The 22,799-nt window shown below is 42.8% G+C and overlaps 1 protein-coding gene and 1 pseudogene across 1 annotated transcript in view; one reads left to right on the top strand and one right to left on the bottom strand.

Moving 5' to 3' along the window:
* The first annotated feature begins 678 nt into the window (after positions 1–678).
* On the top strand, positions 679–2,341 carry LOC147640973 (uncharacterized; annotated as a pseudogene).
* A 5,481-nt stretch (positions 2,342–7,822) lies between these two features.
* Positions 7,823–22,799, bottom strand: part of LOC147640970 (osmosensing histidine protein kinase SLN1-like) — a 72,785-nt gene continuing 57,808 nt past the window's right edge. Inside the window, exons 6-9 of the mRNA XM_086816928.1 lie at positions 10,551–10,659; positions 9,906–10,458; positions 8,556–9,222; positions 7,823–8,472 (exon numbers count right to left, since the gene is read on the bottom strand). Coding sequence (XP_086673054.1) covers positions 8,260–8,472; positions 8,556–9,222; positions 9,906–10,458; positions 10,551–10,659 — 1,542 coding nt within the window. The 3' untranslated portion in view covers positions 7,823–8,259. The remainder of the gene's footprint in view (positions 8,473–8,555; positions 9,223–9,905; positions 10,459–10,550; positions 10,660–22,799) is intronic.

Raw genomic sequence — 22,799 nt, 5'->3', positions numbered from 1 at the left:
AGAGAACAAATTTTCGATGACCCAAGTGAAAGGTTGCTAGAGGCCGTTTTGGAGGTTGGTGGAGACATGCAAGTCTACTCAGAGGCATTGAAAATTTTCAATCCCAAATTTGTCCTTGGTGAAATCTTGGATAAATTTAGAGAGTTTATTTCAGATGAATTAAAGGAATTTGAGGATGCAGTTCTTGGTCGGTGTTTGATTCTGGAAGGAAAAGATTACATTCATCTCACTGATTTCACTCAAAATTCTCTTGAAAAAAATAAAGTTTTAAGAAGGTTTGGCAGGTTTTCAAAGAAGTCCAATGTTCTAATCCCAGAATCCATATCCTGTCAACTCCATGTTAAAAGTTGCAACCTTGTTTCAAAGGACATTGATTTTCTTTTCTTTCTTTTTCTCAAAGATGAGAAAAGTGCTCAAGTTCCAGGTGAAGATGTTCCAAAGACCACGTTTTGCTCCATTCAGGTGCTTCACTTCTTTCCCTCAGCTTACCCAACACGACGCGATAGGAGGCCCTCCGAGGTGTTCCAAAGCCCTTGTATCGCGCCGTATTGGTAAGTGCTTCTTGAACCTTTAAACAACCTAGCGGCTTGAATTAAGACGTTGAATTGGTTCTAAGGCAGGTTTTCCACTATGTTTTGGTGCTTCTATTCCATTTCTTTTGCAGATTGAACCGAAGATATGAGTACTAATCTTGAGGGAAGAGAACAAATTTTCGATGACCCAAGTGAAAGGTTGCTGGAGGCCGTTTTGGAGGTTGGTGGAGACATGCAAGTCTACTCAGAGGCATTGAAAATTTTCAATCCCAAATTTGTCCTTGGTGAAATCTTGGATAAATTTAGAGAGTTTATTTCAGATGAATTAAAGGAATTTGAGGATGCAGTTCTTGGTCGGTGTTTGATTCTGGAAGGAAAAGATTACATTCATCTCACTGATTTCACTCAAAATTCTCTTGAAAAAAATAAAGTTTTAAGAAGGTTTGGCAGGTTTTCAAAGAAGTCCAATGTTCTAATCCCAGAATCCATATCCTGTCAACTCCATGTTAAAAGTTGCAACCTTGTTTCAAAGGACATTGATTTTCTTTTCTTTCTTTTTCTCAAAGATGAGAAAAGTGCTCAAGTTCCAGGTGAAGATGTTCCATCCAAGGATGAATTAAACTTGAATGTCTCCACTGTTTTGAACATAGAGAAATCTGAGACCTTGGAGATGGAAAAGATTGATTTTGCTTCAGAGGATTTTAAAAGAACGTGCAGGTTTGGATGTTGCAGAGTTTAAAGCAAGCACCCTCATCCCTGAACCCATTGAAGATGTGGAGGTGTCTGAGGCCTCCCTTACTATACGAAGCCTCCCCTCCTTTCTTATTAATGACAAAGATTTCATCCCTCTTCATCAGATTCAATTTCTTCTCAATATAAGGGAGGACTACTGTATTGCAGCTATAGTAGCTGAGGCTTCTGAGGTTGCCTTGGACTTTATTGACACAGAGGAAGAGTCCAAGGAGGAGTTTTTATCTCTTGATCTCCAGACTTCAAATGATTCTTTTGTTACTGCTCCTGATGCACTTGCTGTTTGCATGAAGAGAGTTGAGGAGGAAGCACCTTCTTTGAAGGATGAGGATTTTGAAAACAGGCTCCAGGAGCTTGGTATTCAATCTTTTGGGAGAGATATCAAGCTGAGAGATTTAGAAGAAGAGGTTGCAAAGAAGGAAAAATTTGGTTTATTCAACCTCGCACAGGAGAAGGTTGTTGTTGCAGATGATGAATTGCAGAAGGTTGTTTCATTAATGACCCTTGATATTTTTTCTGTCTTTTAAAGCTTTTTTTAATCACTTATTTTTTTTCTGCAGCTTGAACTTCTTGACAGTGATAATTTTCTTGGAAGAGCCAAAGGTTCACGAGGAAAGGCAACAGAAGGAACCTTTAAGAAAGATTCATCCTCTCTTTTGCACTATCTTCCTTTGTTGGACAAGGCAACCTTTTGTGCCTTTCATAGTCAATATTCTGAAGAGCCTGAGCTACCTTTATTTGCACTAAAGGTATTGTCAAGGTTTCTTGGTTACACACCCCTTCAAATAAATGCTAACAAGATATTGGTTCTTGAGAGAGCTGCTGCCCTTAGGATTTTTGGTTATGCTGCAGGCTTTAATGCCTCTAGAGCAGGTTACTTTCTTTGCTATGCTAGCTATGCTGCTGCAGCCAAGGAAAGAGATTTTGAATGTATGATAAATAGTTTATTGAAGAGTAAGAAAGCCTTAAACTATAACCCCATCTCCAACAAATCTCATCAAATCATGAGGAGTATGAAAAGAAGGATACCTTCCAGTTTCAGGGTCTGGTGGATATAAACTTCCCTTCCGAAGTCGTTAAACTTCATTGAAAAGAACTTCGTGTAGTCGCATACTCTTTATTGAAACTTAATACTCTTTATTAAGTTTGATAAAAGATGGAACAGAGCAAAAAGCATAAAAAGTTAGTAGAGAAAGCTCGTGAAGAACAGAGCCATATCCGAGAGTGACAAATAAAGGGAGAGAATGGCAAAGAAACAGTGAGAGAGGGGCGGCAAAAATTCAAAAATAAGAATCGTGGTCATGTCGGCATTAACTATCCCGGGAATCGTGAAATTGTTTTTTTAATTTTAAAAGGTATGTACTTGAATGCGCTTTAAATAACTTGGATGTGCTTTTATTTAGGAAAATCGCTAAATTTGGAGTCGTTTTGACCGTCAACGGCTCCGCTAATTAGCAAATTAATCACTTCCTTACACAGCCCTTTTTGAGTCATTTTTGGCCCTAATGTATAGTTCGCACTCTTCGGAACTGTGCTTACCACCTATCATGCCGGCCCCAGAGCCTTTAGGTCTGGAGTAAGACGAGGTCTGTTGTTCAAGTTCTTAGAGCCAGAGGCTCCCAGGGTAGATGGGCCTACTTTTAGCCCTTGCCAAAGGCAATGGCTGCCTTAGCTACTCCGGGCTGGGAGGTCTGCAGTTTCCCATTGTTGTACATCATCTTAGCACTTTGCGCAAAGCGAAAGTGCCCGATCAAACATTTATGGTTCAATAAGCGCACATCCCACTAGATTTGTGTATCCAAACCGTAGAGAAATTGAGCCCTTCTGCCTGCGTCTTATTTTTGCAATTATTTTTGCAATGTGAGTGACTTTATTTGCAAATTGAAGGATAGGTAGCACGTTTTAGCACAATCCCCAAAACTCGTCCTCAAGTCGCTCAATATAATGAGGGGGTAGAAACCACCTCTTGAGGATAGTGCCAAATTGGTCCCACCTATAGTCAGCAATTCCATAGTTGGAATTGAGTTGGAGCTAATGATTCCAGCATGAAAATGGCTTCCCCTTTGATGTAACAGCTAGCTAACACCACCTTCTCTATGTCTGACTTCCTACCAGTAGCAAAGTAGGCTTTAAATTGATGAATCCAAGAACGCAGAGTTGTGGGATCAAGTTTATCATTGTACTTACTAAAGTTCACCTTCTTGTGAAGATGAGTCAAAGAAGTCGTGGGTACTGACTTTGTGTCGAGAGTGCAAGGTATCGCTCATGCTCCATGTGTCATCGTTGGTCATCTAGTGTGGCAGTGCAGTCTGTTGCATGTGTTCGAAGCTCTACTTCCCGTACCTGCACTTCATATAATGCACACGAATAATATGTTAACTCCTCAAGGGAGATAGCTAAAGCATGGCTCTGGGAAGGGTTCTAGGAAGGGATCTCGGTGATGATTGTGGCAGAGGAGGGGGGAATGGGTGTCAAGGTTTCTTCAAGAGGTATCCATTTCTCCAAGGCCTGTATAAAAGTTGTACATGCATGCATCTATTCCCTTGTTGCTATATGATGCGCATCAATTTTTAAAGCATGGCATTTGTGTAATCATTGATGATCTGGCTTCTAGAAGCAGTCCTATCAAAGAAACACTTTTTGCTGGGATCTCATGTTCTCTCTCATTGTCGGAATTTGCCATAGTGGGAGTGGTTAGGCTTTTCCTTGATTACAACAATACCAACTATTATGTGTGTGGGAGATGTTTTCGGTCGCTCTAGAAACTCCTTCGAGGGACAGGAGTCACACCAAAATGGGAGTGTAGCCGGTGTCTACAAACCAACACAAAAGCAAAAAAACAAATTTCTTCTTTTTCTTGGTAACCAAAAGGCAAATCTCTAATATCACTACTGTAACATGCAAAAGCTTACAGACAGGATTATACTTTTTGGATAATAAATATTCAGCACCTTAGTTTCCTGATGATTTGCACAATGTATTGGAAGTAAGAGTGCAAGAGAGGGGGGGAGAGAGATAGAGGAGAGACCTTAAAGACACATTACACCTGATTGGTTCCCAAATACTCTCTCAAGGGCCCCCACCAAGGATGGTGTATTTGCTTTATTGAATGATGAGAAAAAGACTCAAATCTATAGATCTTCCCTTGGCTGTAAACCTTAGAATGTAGACAATTTGTTCATGACCTTCAATTCACCTTTGCATTAGGCTCCCTTTGGTTGTCCTGGCACTTGGAACACTTCAACACTTTGTGAATAATGAGATGACTAAATCACATATTAGTCCACGCTTTTATAGGCTAGGAAATTGCTATAGTCGATGGGTTCTAGAGGTTCTTGGCCTGCTGAAATATCTTCACAACCTGTTTAATATGCCATATAATGGGGTGCCTTTCCCATATAGCGGATGCCCTTGCTTGGCACTGCCATGCTAACCAAGCTGACCATGGCACTAGGCCAACTGGCTGGTCAAGGCTATAAGGGCTGGCTACTGGCCCCTAGTCCTTCTAGGCCTTCCAAGCCTAGCCGACAACATGCCCAGCCATAAAAGGTTACTGGACTTGGCCTTGGGCCTCCTTGGCCCCTAGGGTGGCCCACAATGGCTACCCCCTTTGTAGGTAGGCAAGGGCCTTAAACCCTTTATGGGGTGGCCCACAAGGCTTCCCCTTCCACCTACATGCCCACATACCCTAAACCAGGTATGCTCCTAATCTAAACCTACGATTGGTTTCCCAGGCAAAGCTCGATTCACCTTTACGTCATTACAAAGAGTGACTCATAGTCCAAACTAGCATTGTTCCATGTGCGGGACTTGCACACCTGAGCAAGACCATGTACAGGACTTTTAGACATGACCTTGTATGCTTAGAGTGGAACCCTGGCTAACTCGTCTCAGACTGGGGCTCACAAGGGACCAATTTCCACTCCAGGTCTTGCACCTGCTTGTATAGATATGTCCATGTGGCATTCAAGCACAGGATGCACGTGACAATCTCCCTATGCCAATCATTTCCTGGTGTTCCTGGCGCTTGTTTTGTTAATCATAGGGTGTGGACCACTTCTACCAACCACCTCATGTTGAAAGGTCCACATCACTTCCAGAACCAACAGAGGCCTGGCATGAAGAACCTCTACATCGCCTATTACTTTCCATGCCACCTCAACAAGTTGCCTGATCAGGGCTACCCCAAGCTTCCCACCACTTCACCCATGTATCATCAATCCCAAAATATACTACTTAACCTCGGCCGCCAACTTCATGGCATATCCTCGACCATCCAGATACGGATCAATCCCAAAATATACCACTTAACCTCGGTGGCTGCCAACTTCATGGCATATCCTGGACCATCCACACCTTTCCACCCCGATAGCAACTTCATCGTCGACTTGGGTGATACGAGAACATAGTCACGTTCCATTAAGAAGGAAAATATGTTAACCACTCTGTAGGTTAACATGGTTTCACCTACCCGGCCTACTGTATGGCGCTTTGCCATCTTATCCGTATAAACATGCACTTATTTTTTGTAAGACAGCCTCAAAATATATAAAGAGACCTTACCATGTGTTTAATGTCAAATAGGAAAAGTCTGAGGACTTATTATACATACTTGCTTAAGACTAGAACCAATTTTCTTGCTTGCTTGTATGCCATCAAATCTTGTTTGCTTGATGGATGCATGTTAAATAAGTTTGATTGTAGGTTGTCATCTTGCATTAGCTTCTCCCCCATCCCCCACCTTTTGTGAGAGAGAATGATCGCAAGAACCATCTCTTGTTACCTCCATCTAAGCATAGAGAGCTCTCCCTTCATTTTTTTGGCAAAGAAGCAATCGAGTGTGACAATAGAGTGAGAACGTGACGAACGAGTAACACAACCACATAGAAAAGTTACAGTTTATGGCTCGAAGGCAAGACTTAACGACACATGCTTCAGCAAGGCTAAAGTAAGCTCTTGACTTGAACATTATCACGCTCAGTTTATAGACTACATCTAGGACCAACTTAAATAATACTAATTGAGGCCAATTGGTATGAAAAAAAGAAAAGTTTGGTGTTTAAACCCAAGATTGCTAATTTTGACCTAAACGCTAGCACCAAGGTTTCAAGTGCAATTTGGATAAAACTGACCCAAATGTTTTTATAAGTGAGTTAAAAATTCAAAAAAGTTTCATTACGACTTGCAACAAGCAACAAGAGATAGTGGAGATATCAAAGACTCAAGCATGACATAATTGTGACTTTATAGAATCTTAAGACTTGCAACAAGCAAGATATAGTGGAGATTTCAGAGGCTTGAAATAATACTTCTAAGTAGCGTCACTCATCCAATACATATCTATATGTCTATATAAGATTGTAAATGAGAGGCCCTATGTCTCACTTGGTGTGGAATTCTTGTCATGTACATGAATAGTTATAAATAATACCTCAAGTCTCCCACACCCCCTTGTGTGGATGTGGTGGGTCCACTAAGTTCTTGTTGATGAGGGAGCATGGGCAAGGAGGATTGTACTGTTATCTTCTATGGAGACCTAAACATGCAAATAAGGCACCAAAATGTTGTTTTGCATTTCCATTAAATACATTCCGAGTTTTTCAAGAATGTGTTTTTCTAAGGTTTCATTTTAGTATATAATGATTAATGCTTGACGAAGTCAATGAAATGATGACCCTCTTTGCCCTTTCTATTTGCGCACCCATATCCTTTCTATTTGCATGCATTTCTTGATGTCCTTTCTATTTAAGGTCTCACAATTCCCTATAAAAGGCCTCAAAGGGCTCATTCAATGCATAGAGGGAGGAAGAGAGGTGGAGAAGGAGGGGGTGAGGGGAACTCATGTACTAAGGTTGTATTGATTAAAAATGGCATTTAATCAATACACCTACAAAAAGTTATGAAATATACACATGCCTATACAAGATTTGTGAACGAAAAGGTCTACTTGGTGTGAATCTCTTGTCCTTCTCAATAGTATGAACTTTCTTGACATGTTCTAAAGTCAACACATCCTTCAAAGATGTGAGGAAAGTGTGTGCTTATAGTCACAAAAGCTCGACATTCTAAACAAGGCAAACTGCTCAAAGTTACCTACACCTCCATTGGAGAGCATATACTCTCAGCTTTAAACCTACCATTGGAGAGCATATACTCTCAGCTTTAAACCTACCATGCCATCGCCTTGTCTCACAATTCAAATGGAGAAAGCTTAATTACATGGCAACGATTGTGTTGATTGCCTACTATGACACCAGCTCCATGGCCTGATTCCCAGAGAAATGAGTAGAAAGTTTTAATTCCAAGTGAAATGAGTAGGCAGATTATTTACCTATACGAAGAAATTTGTATGAAAAATCACTTTACCTGCAGCCAAGCGGGCATTGAGATGCTGCCCAAATCATTAAACTACATAACGCCACCAGAATCCTTGTTCTGAGAAGGTATCATGATCATGTATTGCTCTAATACACTCCAGTTATGTACCCTTTTAAAGTTACTCATACACCATTATGACGTCAAAATTGAGAATTTCCATGGAGCATGCAACTAAAACCTTATATTTGATCCCTTTACAGAGAGCTGATCTTTCTCTATCCCAGGGAATACTTCAGTAGTCATTTTCTCAGGCAATACACACCACGCAGTGGAGACCTTACATATAATACAATTTCCAAGTGTCTTATTCAATACACAGGAAGAGAATTCTCTTCAAAGACATGATACTCTGAACAATGACAGCATAAACCCAACTCTTCCAGCCTAGACATAAATGCCGAACATTTTTCTTTCAAATGTCCAGCATTGCTCTACCAACAAGAGCATACCAGAGACCTTGTCACAATGGAGAGTGATCATTTGCACACTCAGACAAGAAAGCACTTACTGTAAATTACAAGGCTTTCTACGCTATGTTCTGGCCGAGTAACCTTTTGAGTTTGCCTGAAATCTTGTTATGCTATCCATGACCCTCTCTTCAATGCTGCATTACTGTTTGAATGACTTCAATGAGCTGCTTTGCTTGAAAAGGCTTGCATGCATATGCATCCATCCCTGCCTCTAAGCATTTGTCTTTGTAGCCTTGTATGGCATGTGCGGTGAGACCGATTATTGGCTTGCGTGGATACCCAAATTCCTTCTCATTAGCTCGGATAATTTTTGTTGCTTGCAGACCATCCAAGACAGGCATCTGCTCCAAAAAGCTTGGCATCATCAGCACATCAAACAAAACAAATAAGTGTGTACAGATAAAAAAATTAGGAGACAGTATACCTGAACGTCCATGAGGATGAGATCATACTTCTCCCGGCCCTTCAGAAGAGCATTTAGACATTGCTGCCCATCACTCACAACCTCCACTTCAATCCCAAACTTCTTTAGCTGTTGGCATGCTACCTTTTGATTGACCAGGTTATCTTCTGCTAGAAGAACCTTCATGCCCTTGAACAGAAGACATGGATTATCATGCTCTTTGCATTCAGATAACTTCAGAGCAGGAGTGTTTGTGGATGATGATCGTATTTGCAATGAATCCTCCCCCATCTCTTGATGAGTGGAGCCTTGAGACACATTATCACTCAATCTTGGGCCATTATTTTCATGCATGCTACCATTGGATGTCTGTTTTACCATCATCGGTCTCTCATCACCACATAATGAGTTGCTACCGAGACTACAAGGACATGTCGTTGGTTTGACAATACTATCCATCACCTTCTCAAGATCACTCTTTCTGCCCAGAGATGAAGACTTAGTTACGATGGAGCGATTGCGGAGTACCTCCCCGAGTCTGTTTTCTCGGGTTTGTGATGGGTTCCCTGAAATCTCGTTCTCAGTAGCCGACGGATCCCCTTTTTCAAAGCAAGCAACAAAATAGAAAGTGCTCCCTTTTCCTAGCTCACTCTCCAGGCCGATGCGGCCGCCCATCATCCCTACTAACCTGGTGCAAAAAGAAAATCATGTTTTATTCAAAATGATTCCTTCATGTCAGCATTTTAAATGTAACAAAAACAACATATACTAAGGCTAAATCCATAGACATAGCAAGAAAACTCGAAAGCCTTCTTGCATCACCCCTACTTGAGGCTACTTCATCACTTCGTATGCAGTTTCCTGGTTAAGGGAGACCATCCCAGCCCACCAATATGAGGAAAATGGCACTGGTGTGGCAGTACATTTGGTGACTGTCAGTGTAGCCAGCCTGGCACTTATGAGACACTGGCATATATCCACCCCTCCCGACTTCAGCTGGGAGATGATCAGTAGCAAGGTGGCATGGCAGATTTGGCAGGCTCACTGCTGTAGGATTGAGGGGACGGCAACTCCTTCCGCAGAGTCAGTCCTTGCCTTCTGGGCTGACCTTATACAAACCCTCCATAGCATATGGGAGTGCCTCCAAGGCATCGCTAAAGCCATGTGCAACCAATGAGCAGCTTTGAACCCATCAGGAGCCTCAGACCTTTCAGAAAGGATAGGATCACTCAAGGGTATATTTGGACATTGCCATGAATGCACGCCTCAATAAACCATAGCTTAAGACCCCACCATTCCCATTTTGTTTTCATTAAATCAAAGAACAGCAAATAAATAATGAAATTTTCAAGCACCCAAACTACAGCATACCTTTCAACGATGCTAAGCCCCAAGCCAGTTCCTCCATAGAGCCTTGTTGTAGAGCTATCTGCCTGGGAAAATGCTTTGAATATCTCTTTCTGATTTTCCTTGCTTATACCAATCCCAGTGTCGGAAACTGAGAATAACAACTGCACTTTTCCATTCTCTTTGGCATCAAGCTGCAGAGACCTATCATTTCCGACAAAATCATTCGACATTGACAATCGAAATGCTGAAGACACTCTTTCGACTTCAAATGATGGGCCGCCATTAATTCTACCACTTCCTTCAGATATTGATCTGTCAGTATTCCCTGAAAAATCAAGCTCTTCACCTAGTAAAATGGTGTGGTTGAGCTCTGGTTTCCCTTGACTCTTGAGCAAGTACTTTGAGGACTCTATCCTCACTGTGGAGGAGCTTCTTCGAGGCCTCTTCTCGTGTGTACCCAAGTGGTAAAAATCAAAGCTGTTTCCTTTTACTCTGCCCTCAGAAGCCACTCTTGTGTATAACTTTGCAGAGACAAAAACAGATCCCTCATGGGTAAACTTGATTGCATTTCCGACTACAAACAAAAACACAAACAAGATTAGTAAGTAAAGTCCAGTCATCAAATTTCTCATACTCTATTTTGTCCCATGTCAAAGGTTCTCTCACCCAAATTGAGTATACATTGTTGCAACCGCCCAGCATCCCCAATCAAACAGTTTGGCACATCAGAAGCTACATTCCAAGACACCTTCAGGTTCTTTTGTGCTGCTCTAACCTGCATTTCCAGTTGGCTATCAACCTCTCTCTCTCTCTCTCTCTCTCTCTCTCTCACACACACACACACACGTTTGGTGCACATATAAATATAATTATGTTAATATCGTGGGTGATGCCATATAAATATTAATACGTTTGGTGCACATTGATGTATATTCATGCTTTGTTAAGAATTCAAGAAAAGATATAAGGAAATCCAATCTCTATTTTGCATGATAACGGTAGTTCACATGATTTCATTTTCGAAATGGTATTAAGGGCACACAGGGCACACAATCTAGATGCATCACACTCTAGTTATAAAGTGAAAGGTGCATTTCAAGGAACTAGGTACAATTGCACTAAAGAGGTTGAGGATCTAGAATTCGAAATGAATTCATTAAGGGAAAAAGAACATTTCTAGTTGCTCCATTACAAGGTGTTGATATTATTTTAGGAATGCCATGGAGACATGAACATAACCCTCAAATTAATTATGACACTCATATGATGTGGTTAATGTGAAAGATGATTTAAAAAATTATCTTAAAGGGTGAATGTTACATGCACTAAAGTTGGCCATGGTAACGCCTTCTTTAAACCTTTATTTTGGTGAGATCTTTAGCATCCACTCACTGAGTAGAGAGAAAGAGAAGAGAGAATGTAGGCGACACAGTATTGGGTCCCAAATACCCACTGAAGGGCCCCCCCTACAAGGAGAGTATTTGCTTAAATTACTTCTTTGGAGAACTTATGTACAATGCTTGAGAAGAAGAGTTATGACTGCCCAACGCAAGGATGAGGAAGACCCTACGTCGGCGGCTGAGAATCCACCAATCCAAGGGCACTGTAGAAGACTCTTTTGGGCCACTTATGCAAGTCCAGGATAGCTGTAGGACTGCACATATGCTGGCTGAATGCTGAAGAGGGCTTCAAGATTTGCCTGGAGAGGATGAAGACTAAATGTTGACTTGATCACTGAATAATGCTTGATGATTTTGGCTGCTTGCTTATATACAATGATACGCTGCTGGTCGGCCAGTCCAATAACTGTTGGTCTGATTACTGAACAAAATAATGCTTTTTGACAGCATTAAATGCTGTGCATTATATCATGTTGTCCCTTCTATGCTGGCCGACTACACCATTGTCCACAGGTTGCTGCTGGATGCTTTTTATGCTGGCTGACTGGAGCATAGCTACTCCTAATGCTGTCAGCTAGCCTTAAACACTGTCCAGGGCTGTAAACAGCCCTTAAACAGGCCGCTAAATACTGTTGTAGCCATGGGCTAGCCCATACGCTGCAACATGCTTGCTCATGCTTGTAATGCAAGACCTAAGCTAAGGCTAACTCATACATGCATTTATCTGATGGGGTTCTCCAAGTGGGTTAAGAGGACTGACTCTAGAATGACCTCTATGGCTTGGAGACTAACGTCGTAGCTCATGCATAACTGTCCCTAGACTGAGGGCTCACAATGGGGTCACAACGTACAACAAATGTTCCTAAAAAAGGTATTATTACTGTACAAATGCTGCATTGATGATGATGCCAATGTGTCACTGTGTACCCTAGTGCAAGGTGCACATGGCATTCCCTCCTGCTTAGCTTGGTGGTAGGTTCAGGGCTTCCAAGTAGTCCACTAAGCTGGGGATACTCTTGAAAGAACTCCTCTCATCTAGCCATACCACTTCATGGGATCCTCGATCCTTGAACTTCGTATAGAACTGTCTGATTCTTCGACCAAAAGCATGCTTCCATCCGTGGAGGAGAAGTTGTTATGGCTCTATGACTTCTACTTCATCAATCATATCTGGTTGTTGTTCTTCTGATACATCCTGCAATGCTGGACCTACATATAGCTTCAACCAAGAAACATGAAAGACATTGTGCATAATTGTCACGTGCACACCAGTGCTATGGCTAATCTTCGGCATGAACAGCATTAATTCCTGATTAAGTCAGCATATAGCATCAGTAGCATCTTCTTCATTATCGTCAGTAGCATCAGCATCAGCATCAGCAATAGTATCATCATCATCATCATCTCATCATCATCAACAGCACCATCATCATCAACAACATCACCACCACTATCAATAGCAGCATGGAGGGTCTAGGGATCCTATCGGTAGCCGGCAAGGGCTCTCAACTTGCAGTCGGCAACCCATTGGGAATCTAGGTAGTAGGCGGCTAAGCCTTAGGCAGCGGCCAGCACATGGGGCAGCATAGAATATGAAGCGCAGCATTTAATCGAGTATTTATGGCATAATTCATGTCCAATAGCATGCCGACAACTACAGCAATTGACAGACAAGCAACCTCTACCCATATATAAGCCAAAGGCATCGTTTCAGTCCATCAAGTCATTCGTTCATCATTCATACATCAAGCCATCAGTAGAAATCATATGTAGGGCCAGAGGTCAACCCCTTTGGAGCTGACCAAGGGCCTTAACCATGTACATTCATTAAGCAACCGTTTTGTACCATATAAGTACAAGAAAAACCCTAACAGCAACTATCTCTCTTCTTTTTTCGGCATGCCATGGCTAATCTTCGGCATGAACATCATTAATCCCTGATTAAGTGGGCATTTAGCATCAATAGTATCATCTTCATTACCATCAGTAGCATCAACATCAGCATCAGTATTGTAACTATTTGGTCCTCCTAGCTCTTTTTCACATGATGGAACACATGCCTAGACACATGGACAGGTTGATGAAAGCATGGGAACAGGAATCATAAATTTGGCTCAGGAAAAAGCACCAGTCTTAGTCAAAAAGCAAGAAAAAGCAAAAAGTCAAACTGGGTTGACCACGAGCCAAGAGCACTATTGGAAAGAGGAGACTAAGCCGGACCAGAAAGCTAAAAGCCACTTTTCCAAAAAGCAGCTCCAGGGCCAAAAAGCAAGGCCCTAAAACAAGAAAAGCATAACTAAAGAACTTTGATTAAAGTTGAATAATATTTTATTATTAAAAGTCAAAAAGACAAAAACAAAGTTTGGCCCGTTTTTGGCAAAAAGCAGGGACCTCCCTCAAGTATAAAAGAAGCATGGATCCCTCTTAATCCATTTCTCATTGGATTTAGCCAACCATTCATTGATATAGATTTGGACAAATATATATACATAGATTATTTTGGAGCTCATCGTCTTCATCATCATCTTCGTCTACTCGACGCCGCTGCTGCCCAACTCAGCCAACCGCCGCCGCCCGGATCCACCACCACCGCCCGGTTCTGTCCGCCGTCGCCTATGCAGAGCCGTCGGCCGCCCACAACCACCAACGCTGGCACCTTGGTGTTTTCTTTTTCAAGAAGCTTCCTCAGGATTTTCTTGAAGATTGGGTATTGAGTTTACTTGGACTTGGACTTGGATTTGGATTTGGACTTGGAACTTGGATTTGGACTTACAACGTGGACTTGGACTTGGCCTTGGACTCATTGGATTCGGATATTGGATCTAGTACTAACCCAGTGAGAGATACTTGTGGGTCATTCCAATGGTGTGCTCAACATTAGAGATCTTGTTCCTCGACATCGACTTCGAAATCCTACATCGGCATATCTATTTGTTTTGTATTCATTGATTGTATTGATCCGGGCCCGCATGGCCGTGGAATGTTCCAAAAAAATCCCTGAAAGGAGACGGGGCATGTTCCTGCTTAGTGTGGCGTGTGTTACAAAATTCAGACATCCTAGACAACAGTGTCGACAAACTCGATCTGTTTGTTCCACATGGCATACCAACGACACAAGCCAACTACAAGGTCGTGAATAATACTTATCAATGGGTAATTAGTCACAGGTGGCTAGAGGTATATAATACTCACCAACATTTAAATCTTTGTGAGTCTACCTTATATCACCCGGTGTTAGATATCCGTAACGCCGCTACGGGCATTACCACAAGAGGGGACGGCCTCTGGCTCACCACCCAGCCATAGAGGAAGAATGAGGATTGCCCCTCATCCCCCAGGCTATATAGTGTGTGGCCTGCCGTCCACACTAGCCTGGCCGCCCATGTCTCCGCATGGGCGTCCTCTCCCACTGAACCCCGGACATGGCCATCCGGTCTGCCGTCGGTCACAGGCATTACAGCCTACGTGACATTACCCCCCCCTGAGTTTTCGTCCTCGAAAACAAACTGGGGAAACCTTTTGGAAATTGCACTACGGCGTTCCCAGGTTGCTACTCCTCATCCCTATCTGTCCATTTAACAAGTACCTCCTGGTACACTTTATGTCGGGTTTGTCTGTCACGATACTATAGAATCTTTTCAGATTCATGTGGTATCTTTGGTGGCTCTATCAAGTCCACCAAAATGCATGGGAGAGAAACTGCGTTCTCTAACCCGTGAACTGATTTCTTCAGTTTACTGACATGGAAGACAAGATGGACTTGAGAACTCTCCGGTAACTCAAGTTTATATGCTACGTCCCCAATCTTCTTAAGGATTTTAAAAGGACCACAATATCTTGGAGAAAGTTTATCACACTTTCCCGTTTTCATGGTTTCTGACTGCGCAGGAACCTTGAGGAATACAAAGTCACCTTCTGCAAAGGTCACCTTTCTTCGTCCTTTATCGGCATAAGTTTTAGCGCGATCCTGAGCGCTACGAATGCTCTCACGTGCGGCTCTGAGCATATCATTCATATCTTCAAGGAAATCCTTGACAGATTGAATCTTCTCCTTTTCTAGGCCTACAGCCATCAGAGATCTCGGCTGGAATCCATACATTAACATGAATGGTGTAAATCCAGTCGTTGTTGAGTGTTTGGAGCTGTTAGGCAAACTCCAATAAGGGCAAGTACTCTTCCCAATTAGATTGCTTCTTACTAACATAAGAACGCAACATATCCTCTAGAATTTGGTTAACTCTTTCAGTTTGACCATCAGACTCCGGATGATCTGCCGTACTCATACTCAGAGTAGTATCCAACTTTTTGAAGATTTCCCTCCAAAAATGACTATTGAACTTTTTATCTCTATCCGACACTATATCTGCGGGCAGGCTATATAGCTTGTAGAGATGTTCAATAAAGAGTTTTGCCAACTCTGGCGTTTTTACAGTTTTCTTCGTGGCGCAAAACTTTGCCATTTTAGTTAACCTGTCCACTACCACCCACACCGAGTCATTCCCTCGACTCGTCTTGGGTAAACCGGTAATGAAATCCATGGAAATGCTTTTCCATTTCCCTTGAGGAATCTCCAGCGGATGGAGTAATCCTCCAACCTTAAGACGTTCATGTTTATTGACCTGGCACTTACTGCATTTCAGCACATAAGATTGGACGTTCTTAAACAAACTAGGCCAATAAAACTGTCTTTTTACTAGTGCATAGGTCTTCTGAATCCCAAGATGACCCGCACTTGGACTATCATGACTTTCTTTAAGAATTTGGGCCCGAAAGTCACCAATAGTTGGTACACATACTCTACCCTTGTAAAGTAAGTACCCGTTCGTCAATAGAGTAATTAGCATATTTCTCCCACGTGTCCGGTCGAGCTCGACCGCCGCTATGGGCAATCCGACGTGCCATTACCCCCCCCTTCTAAAGAGTTTTTGTCCTCGAAAACAAATTGGGGAAGTCATTGGTAAGCAAATGTCTAGTAGTACTCACGCAAGCCGTGATTTGGTATTTCAACCAAAACCCCAAGGTAAATTTCATGCCTTGATTTTGCATCATGTCATTGGCACAGAAGCTAATGTACTGGAGAGCACTCTAGTAGCGCAAGTTCTTAGACTATGCTACTAGATATTTGTAGACTACGCTACCATGTTGCATCACCAACTTGTTAAAACTTCTCCTTGGAAAGCTCTACGGCCATAGGAGAAATAAACTAGAGCCAATCTAATCATGCATCACTCTAATCATGCATCACAAGGATTAGTTCCAAAGCTAAGAGATACTTTCTCTCTTAGAGTAACATCTTTGCACAAGCATATGCTCTAGAATCTTGTTGAGTTTCTAACTACCATCAATCTACGGATGGTTAAACTCCACTCTAACTCAGAGTAAATGTAACTTTTTGAAGATTTCCCTTCAAATATAACAATCAAACTTCTTATCTCTTATGCCATACTATATCTGCAGGTAGACCATATAGTATGTGGAGATGTTTGATAAAGATTCTTGCACCACTACGGGTGTTTGGAGTTACATCCAATCACTTACAACTCTTTGTCGCTATTACCAGACACATTCCTTCAAGTATTGTCTGGACTCACACAACTATTCGAGTTTATGTGATATTTGAGGATATCCCTCCTTTCCCTCAAGAAAGGTTTTTGTCCTCAAAAACTCTACTCTCAAGCGGACTACGGGTGTCTGGAGTTACATCCAATCACTTCCAACTATTTGTTGCTATTACCAGACACATTCCTTCAAGTATTGTCTGGACTCACACAACTATTCGAGTTTATGTGATATTTGAGGATATCCCTCCTTTCCCTCAAGAAAGGTTTTTGTCCTCAAAAACTCTACTCTCAAGCGGACTATGCGCTAGTGTCATAGGTCCAAGAACAAATCTAGACCGTGTTTAATATCATATGTTATATTCTTGAGTCCTTCCAAGAAACTTTTAAACATCTTGCAACGAAGATGTGGTATAGTGTCTACACACATATGGTGGTACTATTGATAAACTGCTTTGCAACAGATCAGTGGTTTCACACTTGTAACAAAGTGCTTCATTGTTGCATATTATTACCCTTCATAAGCGGTTACACACTTATGAATCATTTGGGTGAGTTGTACCATCTATCAAGAAAAATTCCAAACTACTAATAACCACATTATCAATCCACAGATAATGACTGAGCTTGCTGCGAAGCCATAGGTTGCTAGATAATTGATGGTAATTACACAAGCCCAATGTCTCATTACATCATACATTCAATATAAATGCAAACATCACAGTACTTCGTGATGATGAACTTAGGAATTTCATCCTATCCCTGTTTGGTGTTGGTATGAAGTATAACTATGAGAAAATTATTTGCTGCCTCCTCATTATAGCGGCAAAGCTACCTACCCATCACACTAGTGGCAATCTCTACCAAGCTATAACCAATGACAAGCAAATAAACGAGTACTCTTGTAAGAACTTCATAACCATATCTCACACCAAACTCATAATCACTACGGATTAAATGCCAGGGCTTGCAAAATTGAACGTTATCTGATAGGTAGAGGGGATCATCAAACTACGGATGACCTCGACAACTCACTAGGACTAGTGATGTGTAACTTTTAAGTTACTCCACTCTCCTTGCTTTTCCATACCATCGAACAAATCGGTCCCTCGATTTGAGCAACGTCAACATATTTATGAGTACCTCGATACTCATGGATTGTGGTTCGGTAATTTAAAATGTTGATCTAGAGTATCTTTCACTCGAGGATCTTAATTTTATTAGCAGCTATGTATTAGTAGTGAGTAACTACGTACCCACTATCATCACACTAGTAGCTCCATACTAGTCTGTGAGTAACTCCGTACCCAATGGCGTACCTCCCCCGAGTGGGAGTACCATATACAACCATCTATAACAAGATGCTTAAGTCACTTGCTGCTAAGAAGTGACTACACAAATTGACCCCTTCATTGCACATTGCAGTACAATCTCTGGTATTACAACACGAATTTTTGGACGTCCTTATCATAGAGGTCAACTTAAAAACTAGTGCATAGGTCTTGTGGAGTCTCGGCTGACCTAACCACACCACTGGTGACTTCCTACAAAAAATGTGGCACCGCAGTCACCACCTATGTACTTTAACTCCGTAAAGTACATGGTCTTCATCTATCATCTATGGAAAGTTGTAAAACATTCCTGTGATGGATTTTTATCACCCTAAAATTATTGTGCACTATTTTAGTGTGAAGAGCTTTTTTCCTGGGTACCATGGTTCACCCCAAGCTCATCTTTTGCTAAATTCTCCGATTTAACAAAAGATATGTTTGCCTCCGAACACTCCAGTTCAGCCCCGGACTTTGAGTTTACTTCTTAACACTCTGGTTAAGTCAAAACTCACCAGATACAGTAGGATTTACCACTAAGCTCTCCGGCTTAGCCTCTTATCCTAACTTAGCCCGAGTTTATGTACACTTCATATGTCGGATCCGATACTAACAACAACCAGGCTCGTCTGGAGTGAGTTACTACTCACTATTGCCATGTAAAACCTTATTAAATCCTAGAGATGCTCCACTCATTCCCCAGGGGTCATACGACTTATAGGGTTTACACGCACATGAACTTTGTAAGCAAAATAGCCTGTCATGCAATATTACAATTGCTTATGTAGGAAAGTAATATATTTCCCAAATTCATATGGTAGCAACTAAAATGTGCTCACAATCGCACACTTATGTTGAACATAGGCAAGACTACGCTTGCAAAATGCTATAGGGCGTCCCCCATGCATGAAACTGTCCAACCAAACTAGTCTTACTACTAACCTCTAGATTTAGATCACTCCGGAACTAAATCACTCTGTAAGCACTAGTACACCATCATGGTCTTGCTACCTAGAGCTTCTCCGAACTCTGTAACTGGGTTTTATCCCAACTTATGGCTATATTTGGTGATTTTCAAAGTTCAAATTTTATCTTGCACACTTTATCACTACAGACAAGTGTACATACAAACCTGCCAAAGAGTCAAGTTACATGCACAAGCCTTGGCGTCCCATTCCACCAAGACTACAATCGATTCCGTGAGAATTTGATGTCCCATACCATCAAATTACCACCAAACCAATATATGTGACATATAAAAAGGCTCTTTCCCCCCTCGAAAGATCACCACAAACTCTCGAGCAATGGGATGTCGACGCATGGCAATAAAAAGAAGAGAAAACCATGCTAGTAAGTTTAAGAACAGTTCTCTTCGTCGATCAACTTCTATAAGGGCATTGAGCATTACATCTCAAGACTATATCCCTTCAAATTTACCTTTGATTTCTACAAATCAATCCTAAATCTGCTATTATTATCTAGGCGTCTGCTAATCCCTCAGATTAGTACTCCTAGATAAACCATTCAATTGAGTACTGCTAGCCCCTTTATCCCAAGTAATAACACCTTAGGGATTACTTTTACAAGGCAATCTACGTGACTAAATCAAACTAGTCACTACTCTCTAGGCCCAAGTAGTGGCACTATTTTGTTACTACCAACAAGGGCCAGCTTGCCTCTATGGGCCAAGGTTCTCTTGTTGCTACAAACAGTAAGCAACTTGTTTGGACACAAGGCATAACCACATCAAGACTACGCTTGTACATGGTTCTCATTTGCCAAAGTTTATCACAATCTTCTAGCGACTGTTAAAAGATTGTGAAGGGTTATGAGCACTACGGCTCAATTAGGCTTACCTTGATTTCTCGTTATTAGCACTTCGTCTAATTTGGGCACAACTAACGCCATTGCCGGTCCTCTTAGCCCAAGTAAAACACACCGCGGTTTCAGATTTACACTATAGCCAAACTACGTGACTTTGATGGTCAATACTAAGTCTATGCTCAGCTTAAATTTAGTCTCTCTGAACCAAATGTGTGATCACCACATGTGCTATTCTCGTGGCGCTACGGCCATAGACGTGTTCACTAGGCACAACGGCCATAGAATGTCTCTCTCAAAGGACTCGGCACTACGGCCGTGGGATTTGTCTCTCTCTTAGCACGCGGCGCTACGGCCGTGTGCGGTGGGTCTCTTTCGTGGAAAACGGGCACTATGTCCACACGACGCGACGGCCGTGTTGGGTTTGTTTCGTGGGGTGTGCCGTTGTTTTGTGTGTTTTATTTTTTTTTTGTTTAAAAAAAATAAAATAAAATAAATAACGGGCCAGGCCGGCCCTCGCCGTTTCGGGCGTGGCTGCCCGCCCATGGGGAGTGTCCTTAGGGCCGAGTCTGGCCGCCGCCGCTGGCTGGCCGCCCGCTTCATTTTTAATAAATTAAAAATGAACAATTAAATATATGTTTTTTTTTCTTTCGTGCGCTGGTCGGCTGCCTGATGGTCGTTGTTGGCCGCCTGGCCACCCGCTGGGCTGGCCGCCTAAGGTTGGCTGCCTGCCTGGCCGGCTGGCCGCCTAGCTGGCCGCTGGGCTGGCCGCCTGGCTGGCCGCCTAGCTGGCCGCTGGGCTGGCCGCCTGGCCTGCCTGGGCGTCCCCGTCGCAGTATCTCCGGATAGGAGTAGCCAAGTCAACTCCTCCACCGATCTCACACCCTTCCGCCGCTCCCAGGCTGACCACCAGTTCGTCTCCTCCGACGACGTCTACCGACTTGGCTGTTTGGGTGCAAGGTGAAGGTGCCGTCGCTGTCGGGTTGTGGGCTTGACGGCACTGCACGCTCCCATTATCATCAAGCTTGCCACAACCGAGCAAGTACCCCCTCAGACGGCGTACATGGTCTCTTCGCCCCTTCAAGGCGGGTTCATTTAACGTTTCAGCTAATGGTCCCTTTCGCCCTGGGCTTGCTTCGCCCCCCACCCCCACACACGGTAGTGTGTTTCCAAATCTTTCGTGGGGCTGGTCTGCGTCCCCCCCCCACCCCCCCCCCCCACCTCCCCCCACACACAGTACAGAGGCGACTTCTTTTTCTACGAAACGAATTTGATTCGCCAATTTCAACGCAGAAAAGAAAAACATCTAAAACGAGATGCTTACCTCCAATTTGCTTGCTGTGTGACGGGGAGAGAGAGAGAGAGAGAGAGAGAGAGAGAGAGAGAGTTCTTCCCTTCCATTCTTCCTTGGCCGCCTCCCTCCACACCCTCCATTCGAGATAAGGGTGAGAAGATTGTGGATGAAAACCATCGAGTGGGCTCCGGTCCCCTGTTCACGCGCGGACTCTCACGATCCCCTTGAACCACGCTCTGATACCAGTGTTAGATATCCGTAACGCCGCTACGGGCATTACCACAAGAGGGGACGGCCTCTGGCTCACCACCCAGCCATAGAGGAAGAATGAGGATTGCCCCTCATCCCCCAGGCTATATAGTGTGTGGCCTGCCGTCCACACTAGCCTGGCCGCCCATGACTCCGCATGGGCGTCCTCTCCCACTGAACCCCGGACATGGCCATCCGGTCTGCCGTCGGTCACTCACAGGCATTACAGCCTACGTGACACCCGGTTGGCATACTCAAGCTCTATAATAATATACATAAGAATTTAGAGGCTATGCTCACCAACGTAAGCTATAATTTTGATGCCACTCACATAAATTACCTCGATGTTGATAACAAAGAAATCCCTGAAATTCAAAACTTTTTCAAAGTTCATAAACCTAGCCACCCACCTCCTAGTTAGAACCTATCTGGCTCACAGGACTGCCATCCCCTCTGGCTTTGTGGAACACCACCAACAAACCTCCTGGGAGCTCTTCCCGTTCTTGTGTCTATTTATAGGCTCTTGGATTTTCTTGGAGTGCTGGCCGACCAGTGGCCGACTGGTCATAAATGCCTGAATCTGGAGCGCCATCTTACGAGGTTGGTTTACATTCACGTCATCTTATGAGGTTGGTTTACGTCATGTCATCCTGACTACATGTCAGAGGTTTGATTTCTCTTCCCGTCAGAGGTTTGATTGCCCCTCTGGTACAGCGGACAACATCTGTATGCAGCCGACAGAGTATCCACGTCCTTCTCGAGGTCCACCCTAGCCACATTCTGCACCTTGTGCTCCAAATCCTAGCTCTAATGATTCTTTTCTTGGTTGCCCCTTCTGGATTAGCTCTGGGAATGTTTATGGCAATGCTTGCACATGACACCAATATCTTTGTGCCAAAGGGATCACCATTTCGAAAGGATCATTACATTAATATCTTGCCAGGGCGTTGCATTGGAGCAATCTTGTACCATGAGGGTCGTGTTGTGGCCTATGAAAGTCTTAGATGAGGATTTCAAGGATTGTATTGGAACAAATTGTAGAATGGAAATTTCTGTCATCAAAGAAGATTCTTTTTATGAAGTAAACCCGTAGCTTTGGAAAGCAACTGGCCTAGCAAAGAATAGACATTGAGCTATATGTTCGAGAATGTTTAGTTTTGTCAGATAGTCAAGTTTTGATCGACAAAAGCTAGCATGATTATTGCACCCATTGAATGTTCTATGGGAGAGTATTGCTATGGATTTTATCTTTGGATTGCTAAAGT

Source organism: Cibotium barometz, chromosome 2 (assembly GCF_041138505.1).
Source record: "Cibotium barometz isolate CiBa-2024 chromosome 2, ASM4113850v1, whole genome shotgun sequence".
NCBI classification, from domain to species: domain Eukaryota; kingdom Viridiplantae; phylum Streptophyta; class Polypodiopsida; order Cyatheales; family Cibotiaceae; genus Cibotium; species Cibotium barometz.
Note: the sequence above shows the minus strand (reverse complement) of the source record. Positions and strands in the feature narration are given on the sequence as shown.